The sequence below is a fragment of the Dreissena polymorpha genome, chromosome 3, assembly GCF_020536995.1.
Source record: "Dreissena polymorpha isolate Duluth1 chromosome 3, UMN_Dpol_1.0, whole genome shotgun sequence".
Lineage (NCBI taxonomy): Eukaryota > Metazoa > Mollusca > Bivalvia > Myida > Dreissenidae > Dreissena > Dreissena polymorpha.
In genome coordinates this window covers 100318226-100330316 of record NC_068357.1, presented here as the reverse complement: position 1 = coordinate 100330316, position 12091 = coordinate 100318226, and the positions used below count along the sequence as shown (strand labels likewise).

The following is a 12091-nucleotide window of genomic DNA, read 5'->3' as shown; positions in this document are numbered from 1 at the left end:
CAGGTGTTGATGAAGACCTTTATGGTAGTGAAAGTGGTTTTCCAGGTCTCTGCTCCATAGAGGAGTAGTGGCTTCACGATGGTATTGAAGAGCCTTATCTTGGCGGTAATTTGACTTATATAGGAATTTTTATTTTATAGAAGACTTTTGTCAATCACAAGTCCACATAAGTATGTCCTATAATATTATAGTTTTACATCAATTTACCTTGCGTTGTATAGAGCTCATGGTTTAAGAATATGATGTTAAAAGTTTTGTTATTGAGTAGAGATAATATGAATTCTTTAGAATACCATAAAACCTACCTCGACCGAGTTCGAAACTGGGTCATGATGGGTCAAAAACTAGGTCACTAGGTCAAAAAAAGAAAAACCTTGTGAACACTGTAGAAGTCACATTTGATGCCCAATCTTCATGTAACTTTGGCATAATGTTTGTCTTAATGATATGTTGGTTGAGTTCAAAAATGGTTCCGGTCCATTGTAAACATGGCCGCCCGGGGGGCGGGGCAGTATTCCTTATATGGCTAAAGCGAAACCTTGTGAACACTCTTGAAGTCACAATTTTTGCCCAATCATCATGAAACTTGGTCAAAACATTGGTTTTATTGATATCTCGGACGAGTTCGAAAATGGTCCAGATCGGTTAAAAAAACATGGCCGTCAGGGGGCGGGGCAGTTTTCTCTAGATGTTTATAGTGAAAACATGTGAACGCTCTAGAAGTCACATTTTTGGTCCAATCTTCATGAAATTTGGTCAGAACATTTATTTCCTGGATACGACGGTTGAGTTTGAAAATGGTTAGGATCAGTAAAAAAACATGGCCACCAGAGGGGGCAGGGCAGTTTTGCTTATATGGCTATAGTTAAACCTTGTTAACTTTCAAGGAGTCACATTTATAGTTAATCTTCATGAAACTTGGTCTGAATATTTGTTTTTATGATAGCTAGGCTGAGTTTGAAAATGGTTTCGGTCTGTTGAAAAATATGATCGCCAGGGGGCGGGGCAGCTTTGCTAATATGGCTATATTGAAACCTTGTTAACACTCTAGAAGTAACATTTATAGCCAAATCTTCATGGAACTTGGTCCGAAGATTTTGTGTATTGATAGCTTGGCTGAGTTCGAAAATGGTTACGAATTGTTGAAAAACATGGCCGCCAGGGTAGCGGCAGTTTTCATAATATGACTATATTAAAACCATGTTAACACTCTAGTTGAAATGCGGAATCCGATGTTGGTGCACAATGATGATGGTGATAGTGATGATGATGATGATGATGATGATGATGATGATGATGATGATGATGATGATGATGAAAATGATGATGATTATGATGATTATGATGATGCTGGTAATGGATTCAGAAACATAAATGTCAAACCCAAATATCTAATTATAATTATTGCATTACTCACATTAATTATTGCCATTACTTATGATTGTTATCTATATCTTTGCAGAAATTTAACATAGTGGTAAAACCAATAAAACAACAAGAAGTGTAACATATGAATCTTATTTGACTTTTCATTCACTTATCCTAGGCTACTCTCTATAAAACTCATTTATACCTGTGCCTGCATTGTTGCCAGGTGGTAATTGTGTAACACTCCTGGAAATCGACCCCCATTAACTGGTCACTTTCATCAAAGACCTTTGTGTTGATCTTAGATGGAAACCATTAATAAGATACATAAGACATTACAACTTGAAATGTTTTTCCCCTACAATTTTCAGTTAGTCACTAGTTTGTGTGTGATAATGAAAGATTTTTGATTTGAGCAGGTTTCATTGTTGTTTCAATTGGAAATATCAATGCAAGGTGAGTCCTAATATTGTTCCAGTTGTTTAAAAACACTTTGTCAAAAATGTGAACAATTTGGTAGTAAAAAAACAACAACGTATCACATCTTTTAAGAAGCACAAACAACTGTTTGAAGAAAAGTTGATTTGCATTTGTTTTTGCAAAAATACTATTTTTATGCTACATATTTTGTGTGCATTTAAATTACAAATAGTTTGAAAATTGTTTTGATATGATACGTTTTCAAATGTTTTGTGTGTGTTTACTTCTATATTTGCACACATTAATAACTATAAGAAAGATCAAGTGATGTTTTGTACTATAAAAGAATATCAATATTGAATTTCTAGTAGCTGTACATATTCTCATGCTCATTTACTTTTTTAAAACTGACTTTGATATATGAAAACAATTCAACATATTTTATTTAATTATGCAAAAACTATTTTATAAAAACACACTATCTTGAACAAATACGGTTGTTTTCAGTATCTAAAAGTGTTCTTGCTAAACAGATTGTAAACAGTCATCCCCTATAAGATGCTGAGATGCTTATCTCATGATCTCAAATTTGGACAACAATCTGTTGAAAACTGTACTTCCATTTTCTTTTGCTGATGCTCATTATTAAATTACTGTCCTCATATTACTTTTATCAATATAAAGAAGTGAAACTCCAGCTGCTGGAGCAGTATTGAATTTTCATTAAAAACAATTAGTTGGTCCTTTATTTAAGGCAAGTGACCGATTGCCCAAACAGTACAAAACAGCACAATACAGCACAATACAAACCAACATAAACACAAAATATGAATATAGCTGGGGTCACCGCCTTGGAACGGTCAATGCAAAGCATTGGGGGTTTAAACCTGGTTATAGAGCGCTCAACCTCACACTTGGCCCAGCAATATTCATAATACATTTAAGTGTAAATAAAATAAAACTAATTTAAGCTTTGTCGCAACGGGTAACAAATGTCTATTTAAAAAAATGTAAACACACACACACACAACTACTGATGACACATATATATATGCCGAAACAGCAAACCTCTTCTTTTCACAAAACAACGTTAACAACCCTTGTTTCCTGGATACGACGGTTGAGTTCAAAAATGGTTTTGATCCATCTAGTAACATGACCGCCATGGGGGCGGTCATTTTCCTTATATTTATTTACTGAAAAAGCCTGTGAACACTCTAAAAGTCACATTTTTTGGCCAATCATCATAAAACTTAGTCAAAACATTGGTTTTATTGATATGTCGGATGAGTTTGAAAATGGTCGTGATCAGTGGAAAAAATTGCCGTCAGGGGATGGGGCAGTTTTCTCTATATGTTTGTAAGAAGCATTTGCCTTATATATATATTTTTTTAAATCTGGGTATTAAAAACATGCCTGCAAGGGTGGGTGGGGTAATTTTTTATATAGGCCTATTGTGAATACTTTGGAACACCTTATTTTTAAAGTCAGTCTTGTCATACTAATAATTTGAAATATTTGCTGAAGAGTTTTAATCTTTGTTTCTTTCCATCTAAGTCTCTCAGGTGAGCGACCCAGGCCCCTTTGGGGCCTCTTGTTTTATGTAGTTTCCAATATAATTATGATATAGTTGCCATTTGTTTCCGAAAATAAAAAACTACAAGTGATAAAAATGTTTAAACATATAAACCAGAAATTGGTTACTGTGCACCTGAGCATTTTGTGCTTTTTTACTGACATTAATTTTTTTAACGAAAACAGATTTTGTAAAATATCCTCGTTTAACAGATATGTGTCCATATTAAGAGTTTTGTTTTTTACACACTGATAATGAACAGCTTTGTGTTCACTTGAACCTAAATGCCAATTCTGTTGTCAATCCACTGAGTATATCAAAGTAACTTATGTTTGTTGAGGCCTTTATGGTTAGTATAAGATTTTAACACAAATCATTACTTATTTATATTTTTAGCATTTTGAACTCGACTGAGCAGTTTGTGCTCATGTTGAGCTTTTGTGATCGTCTTTTGTCCGTCGTGCGTCGTCAGGTTTACTTTGTTAACACTCTAGAGGCCAAATTTATTGCTGAATCTTCGTGTAGGTTGGTCAGAAAATTGTCTTATTGATTCCTCTGCTGAGTTCTCAAATGGTTTTGATCAGTTGGAAAACATTGCCGCCAGGAAGTTGGGGCAGTTTTCCTTGTATGGCTATAGTAAAACCTTGTTCAAACTCTAGATATAACGTTTACAGTCCAATCTGCACGAAACTTTGTAAAGTAATTTTTCTCATGATACCTGGGCCGAGTTCAAAAATGATTCAGGTTAACATGGCTGCAAAGGAGGGTGGGGGTCATTTTGGCTATAGTTAAAGATTGTTTACGCATTTACTGCCAATTTTATTTACCAATCTTCATGAAACTCCGTAAACATTAACCTGAGTCAAATCTCGGCTGAGTTAGAACCTGGGTCATGTGAGCTAAAAACAGGTCACTAGATTAAATAAAAGAATGTTTATACTCGAGAGGTCATTGTTTTTTGCTAATACTCATGAACCTCGGTAAAAACATTTGTTCTAACGATATCTCAGCCGAGGTCTGTACCTTGCCAGAATAGTTAAGTACTTGAGCGTCTCAAGTGATCGCCCTTGGGCCCATTGTTTTCTTCTTTGTGAGTTTTCTAAATACGGGCTGGTTTGTCATAAAAAATTAAACAATTATTTATTTTTTACCTGTACTCTGGGAATAATGAGCTAAATGTGGGTTGCACAGGCTAATCTGGGACTAAACTTTACGCATGTACATAAAGCCTTGTTATAGCAGTGACCGGCTTTTATATTGTTGGGAACTTATTACTGAAGATGCACTTGAAAAAGCGTCTAACTAGATCATTGGCAAAGTTTTAATTCTCAGGTGTGCTCCAACTTTGCACCACGTATATATAAATAAAGGAAAGATACTCGTTTCAAATATTGGATTGAATGAGTGCCATTTGAATAATATAAACGTCACTTGATGTTTCTCAAATATGAACAGTTTTCACGTTTCGTATTTGAAGAATAAAGATTAAAGTGATATAATGGGCATTTTTTACTGTTGCATTTAGCTGAAAAGAATAAACAGGTCAAAAGAGAGTTAATTAAAACGTGGTTACTTACCAATTATCTGCAACTCATCTTGCTACCAGTTGTTTATAAAAATATATGTTATATCCGATATTCTTACGTGACTCACCCAATCCTGGAAGCCGAAATGATCCGTAAAACAAAATTGTGTCTTTGTGTCGTATGAACGAATCTGCACTAAAACTAAATTTAGGTTCACATCGTACATGCATGATTAGTTGGCAAACGAAAGTACGGTTGATATTCAAATGCATTATTTTTCTCTTCCCGGGATATTGTTTTAGTATGTTGATGCTTCTTTAACAAATATAAGTGTACACGAAGTGACAACACCATAAATAAACAACGGTTGCGATAGACACCTATAAACTGTTAGATGCCCATAATATCACTTTAAGCAAACAAACAAAAGCGCAATTGTTCAACAAACGCTTCAAAATGATACGTCAGGCTTGGATGCTGTATATAAAGCAAGGTGTCAGTCGCTATTCGCATGGTCGAAAGGATAACACAATAACATCAGACAGTATTTGAACCATTATGGGCAGGTTATCGGTAATTACAAATATGATAATTAGACATGTCAAAACATTACCAAAGCAACATGATGGAAAGAGCTTATCATACATTGAGCCCTTATAGATGAGAACAATTACTGTATTTTATCAATAGATGTTTATCGAAGTGTTTCGTTTTGATAAAATATGTTTTTTCGGTCATTTATTGAGCACATGTGCAATCTAAATGGGTTCGGCAGTTGTTTAGTTATCTTTTAATCCATTTATTTAGGATGCAAAGTGTGTGATTGCATATAGACCAGTATTTTGGAAATGTGTCGCATAAATACAATATAATGAGTGTCTCCTTGGCTAGTAAGTAAAAAGTTGTTCATACAGAACGTGCAAAATCGTGCTTAAATGAAAATGTAAATACATTTATTTGAATACCGATTTTGGAACGCGATGCAATCTCTTAAATAATTTGTCTTTAATGAACAAGGGTTAATACTTGCTCAATATATTAAAGGGTACATCAACTTACTACTCCTTTACCTGTGACATGGACGATGCCAAACTTGCACAAGAGTTCATGCTGTCCAAGAACTTGTCCGCGTTTAACACAAGGCTGATCAAGAAATCCTTACACGAGTACGAGATACGTCTTGCATCGTCAGAAACGGGAGGTAAGATTATGTTATCATAAGGTATTAAAGCACCAGGAAAAAAACTCCAAATTGTTCTTTTTTTCGGAAATGATTATTATGTTTACACATCTTGAGCCATTTGCAAATATGTTTGTTTGCATTTATACTGAATTTAACTTCACTTGTTAAACTTGTGTTTGCCTCTTTTATATAAGAAAAATAGTTTGATATAATTATTTATCATAAATTCAATGGTCTGTTCAAGATTGTTACAATTGGAGTCTACCTTAATAAAATACAACGAATTCCCTTTTTTTCTTATGAATTTGATATCTTGCTTTTTTAAGTGTGTAATAGGCATGGTCTACCAGCACAAATTGAGCTTTTAAAATCGCCTGATGCCCAAACTGCGTCCCCCGTTATGCGGTAACTGTTCATTTAAAAGATATCTCCCTTAAGCCGCTGGGCAAATGTTAACAACACGCCAAATAAATGATCATTTGGATACCATAACTTCTAAGCTGTTTATGTTTTTCTCGGTCCGCTCTGTATCTAAAAATATTTATTTTTTAAGTAAAAATATCTTCATTGAAACCGCAAGAGTCTGTGGTAAAAAAATTGGTGTGTTAGGGACTTGCCTTTTTCTCTTCGAAATAGCTATGCCAAATTTCGATGTCCTAGTCACACTTTTGCAATTGAAACGAGAAGACACTTTGGTATAGCTAGAGCTGAGTGGTTACGCACTTACTGTTTTAACCACAATATCAGTGTTGTTAAGGATGAGCATCATGTTTTATTTGAATGTAAAAAGTACTCAGATATACGCTCATTCTTTCTGCCTAATATACAACCCAATCATTTAACAGTTAATAGATTTTGTTATTTTGGTGTGTAAAATCGAGTATTGGTGCTCTAAAAGTTTGTTGAAATTTGGCTTCTGCGTTCAAAAAACCGCCACATTCCAGAGTTCACTAGATTTATTTCAACAAATAGTGAAATTACAGTAAAAATCTATGGAACAACAAGACCGAGATTTGTATAATGCCACTTGCATCAAAATGTGTCTGCCTAGCAATTTGGCTATACAATTGATATGTTGATCATATAGCATTAAAAAATCTAAAGCAAGGAAGAACACAGCTTATAGTTGGTACGTGACATCAAATCACAGTACTGTACAAAGATTGTTTATATTTAGTCCCTGAATTTAAAACTGCCCACATCCCATAACTCAGTTTAGCAATCATGGAACATCTTGACTTTCTTGTTAAAATTAGAGGCATCCAAGGCATGCGCCATTATTGGAAGGTCAACGTCACTTTTTAAGATAAAGGTGAAACGGGTTCGTGGTGCAGCTTGTAAAATAATCATAGGTATATTGATAAAAGTTGCAAAAAGGCACCTTGTTAAATCAAAGGTTAAGGTCATATTAAAATGCAATATGAAAACAACCTTGTAAGAAATGCACTGATATTAATGACTTGGCTGCGATTACGTGTCATATATGTTTTACAGACACATCTTTTTGAACAATAGTTGACTTTTAATTTCTTCTTGATTCAAAGAGTTAACATTTCTTCATCATGCGGGTGTGTGTGTGGGGGGGGGGGGATTAAGCACAAGGCGGTTCCCTCAGCTATACTTTTCTATATCATATGCAACATTGTCAACCTAAAAATATCTGCATTGAAAATATATAGCTACTAAAGACAAATTCTGCAGATAAAGTTACAGCCAAACACATTTTAAACTTGTTATTTTCGTTGAAATTTTCAGACGGCGTTTTACCTGGGTGTGATGAATGTTTGCTTGGCAGCCATGAGTTCACAGCGGAGGGAGCAGACTCATCAGTCACATTCCATGTCACAAGGGGAGACTACTCTAAGCTGCTGGCAAAAGTTATCACCTGTTTTGAAAAAGCAAGAGTAAATTTAAACATTTTTAATTGTATAAATGCCCATGTTTTCGCTTGGGATTCTTTTGTAAATATGGTGTTCTGGTTTCACTCACCACTAAGCGTTTTCAGGAGCTTTCTAAACTCGTTAAGTTCTTTTTTTTTTCTCCAGAAAACAGACTTAAGTGAATCTAAATAAGCTTAAGTATTTTAAAGCAATTGTGAAAAAAAAAGAATTGTATTTTAACATATAGAAATATCCAGATACCGCGTATCGAGCGGTTAGGAAAACGAGTAACATAATTTCTGAATGAATGCGAACAATCCAACAATAAACAATTTACTTTCAATGATTAATTTTTAATTCGCGTTGAATCCATGTCAAGTATGTTTATCTACAGCTTGTTAAAACCACGCAAAGTCGAAAGTTCTGTACACACCCGCAATACAATTTACTACGATCTTGGTTACCTCGTATGGAAAGAGAGAGGGAGTACTCGATTGTAATAGGCATTATGCCAAATAAACTTAAAAACATATTTACTTTAAAATGATTTAAATGATATTTTATTCAAATGTTAACAGTGATTAAACTTTTTTTCAACTTATATTTACAATTTAAAAGTTTATGTTGTATCGGTCATTATTATTTGAGCAACATGGGCACATACAAGTGCTCAAAAATTTCATAAACACACAGTTCGCTATTTGTTTAACTACATAAATGTTACTTTCAAAAGATATGAAACAAAAGCATTTCCACTGAACACGCGTATATCGCCTAACGCAATGTGTACATCTATAATTCTAGAATCTACGATGATTTCTTTTCTCCACGCAGAGTTGTATTATTTTCTATAATATTTAGAAAATAGTTAAAAATCAGTTAAGATTCATAATAAAAACTAAATAACCGAAATTAAAATATAGTAACAATTTCAACGGGAAATTGTACCATGTGGCTCGGCTTCATCACGTGGTTGGCTGTAACGGCAAGAATTTGATCCAGCTATGCTGGTTCCAGACAAATCTCGGCGCGGAGTTTGATGATTTCTGCAAATCGGGGGCAAATGAAAGCAATTGTTTTGGAAATAAAAGGAATGCGTTTACACTAGTTCTGTCGCCTGCTTCACTTTGCAATTTATGTGAAAATGCAATGAAGATGAATAGAGAAGATATATTATCAATATTGATACATTTTGATTATTTTAGTTAAAGTAAGAGTTTAACATGCAATAATAACATGTTTTCCTTATTTTATCCTTGTTTGCATTTTTTCAAGCGTGGTAATGCGAGTGAAACAAAATACTCTTAGCGCATGCGTGCGACGTCACCACGAGAGCATTGTTTTTAATGTTAAGAAAATGTTCGATACCAGGCGACGCTCTATGTGAGGGACCCGTACGATACACGGGAAAAAAAATTAATTTCAGCTACGGACTACCAGTATATTGTATGTTTTATGTAACAATTTTAAAACACATAACTTACATGATAATAGAAATGCTAAATAATATGTAACATGTAAACAAGAACCTCTAGGGTTTCAAACGATGAAAAGATGTGTCAATAGATCGCTTTTCTAGATTAACCAAGGGAAACCTGAGACTATGACGTAGTTGATTTTGATTTTTAACATTTAGTAAAATCAACAATGGTGAACATTTGGATACAAATTTCTGTCCAATCTGGGATTAACTTCGCTATGAAAGCCAAAATATGCATAACGTCTGAAAACAGAGCGCTGGTATTTTTCATTGATATTACCAAGGATGTTCACATATATACGTCATATAATTAACGTAAACAAAATGTCTGAACATATGCTTGACGGTTTTGAATTCAATAATGGCAATAAACCGAACTATTTTGAAGCCATGTTTTATGATATTGTGACAGGTGTTTGCAACCAATGAGACGGAGTTTCTTATGATGGATGGGTACATTGCCAGCTTCACCACGGGATCTGTCCACTCACACATGGACATGGCAAGAATCTGGATCAAGAACAGATGTCCCGCTGTAGAAACGTGAGTATAGTTGGGTGGGGTTGGTCAAGTGTTTAAAAAAGGGCGAAACTATTTTATATATCAAGTGTTGTGATAAACTGTTCGTCGATCTGCTTTTTATTACAATCTGAGACCCGCGATAAAACCTTTTATGGAATTATCGATGTAGAAGAAGAACAATAATAAAACATAAGGGATTTAAACAACATGCAAAAATATCAATAAAACAACACATTCAAATTCAAGCGAGGAAACTTATGTAAAATTACCACCAGACTTTGGCAAATATTGTGACTGGTTATTGTAACACTATTTAAATTGAATGATTATATTTTTACAAATGGTCTTATTTATTTACGACTTACAACATGCATTGTATAATAACAGGTTTATTGCATTCATGGAGTGCTACAGGGATCCATTCGGTGTTCGTGGCGAATTTGAAGGTAACACGTGCAGTAATCTCTTTTATGAACACATTACGGTCGTTCGTTTTCGCCTAAGGGTTCATTTATAAGCTACCGTATGCTAGGTATATATTTACATGCACCTAAGTACAGCGAAGGTAACAGTCCGCTGACTTTCTGCTATGAATTCCAGGTTTTATTATAGTAATTTGGATGTAAAAATTTGTTTGTAATGTGAGAACAGATCGACACAAATAGTGACAATTTTGATAACATGAAACTATCCGAAAATTTAGAGTCATTTATATTAGAGGAAAATATTTGTTGTCCCAAAACAATAATTATTTGGCTAAAAAGAGGGTGTCAGGCAACCTAGAATAATTATGCTAATAATAATTTTGCCATTGTCAAGTTACTGAAACACATTGTATAATTTACAGCTTTTGTGGGTTTTGTGAATAAAGAAAGGAGCGCTAAGTACCAAGAACTGGTCAACAAAACTGAGCGGCTGTTGAAGACCCTACCATGGCCGGCTGAATACGAGATGGATCAATTCCTGAAACCAGACACACTATCGATTGATCTGCTCACGTATGGGGCGTCCTGGGTTCCTGACGGTTGCAATCTACCATATAGCTGTGAGATGAGCACTAATAGCGAATTTGATAATAAAATCACTGTATATTACCCCTCGCAATCATAACACAGTGGTTCAGTTGATTCACCATGGGCACATGTCTGTCAGTCGGTTGGCACACATTTGGTCACTGAAGCACTCTTTACTTTTCGATTTACAATATTTAAACTTGCTTGGTTAAAGGTCAAGATCTTGAGTGTGCATGGGTGTATAACAATGAAATTGTGTATGTAGGATGCTTATACGCAGACACCGCTTGTTTATTCAATTAGACATAGCGTGTTTGTTCATTTGGGCCTAGTTGGTTTTTATGACATAATAATATACTACTAAATTAAAGAGGCACTCCAACTATTATTGAAGTGTAAATAAAGGTTTTTAAATGCATTTATAAAAGTATATAACATTCGCCATTGCCACATTTAATACTTTTGCTTCAATATATTATTTTTTATAACAATCAACTGCAAATGATTGCAGACGGTGATATACGGCAAGATGAGGGCTTCAAAAACCTCACATTTTTCAACAAAGTCAAGGTCGATTACTACAATGGAGAAACATTTATTGATGATAAAGACAAGGTATGCACATGTCCTCATAAAATGTTTAAAGTTATGGTTCTTCACAAAAAGGTACAACAATACTTACCATACAAGGCGTGGTACTGGTTTTTTTAGACAAAGGAATTGGTCTTGCTTTTTAATTCAATATGACATTTTTTATGGAAGGCATATTTTTATTTTAAAAATTGCAAACATGAAAGGGTATCATATGCAACTTATATTCTTGAAAGAGGGCTGTCTCCAAGATTAACAGAACTCTTGTAGTATTTGATATTGAATACCTATGATGCAAAGAACAGGGATCATTACTCTGTATTCAGTATTTTAAGAGATTGTCGAGTATCGCAGCGATTAAAATATTTGTTAATTTGTGATATTATTCTGTTAGCATGGAAGACAATCATGCAATACTTGTATACTATTAAGGAACTCTGAGGAGAAAGTGCAGAGTATACATATCATTCTTTCTCTAGTATTTCGAAGTTATTGTTCGGTGATCAAGTTCTGTTTGTCAATGAATATATAA

General features: G+C 34.3%; 1 protein-coding gene across 1 annotated transcript in view; it reads left to right on the top strand.

Moving 5' to 3' along the window:
- LOC127870753 (dipeptidyl peptidase 3-like) overlaps positions 1-12091 on the top strand; it is a 68056-nt gene that overhangs the window by 41212 nt on the left and 14753 nt on the right. Inside the window, exons 6-11 of the mRNA XM_052413207.1 lie at positions 5935-6091; positions 7829-7977; positions 9846-9976; positions 10343-10401; positions 10803-11000; positions 11480-11583. Of these exons, the coding sequence (XP_052269167.1) occupies positions 5935-6091; positions 7829-7977; positions 9846-9976; positions 10343-10401; positions 10803-11000; positions 11480-11583 (798 nt within the window). The remainder of the gene's footprint in view (positions 1-5934; positions 6092-7828; positions 7978-9845; positions 9977-10342; positions 10402-10802; positions 11001-11479; positions 11584-12091) is intronic.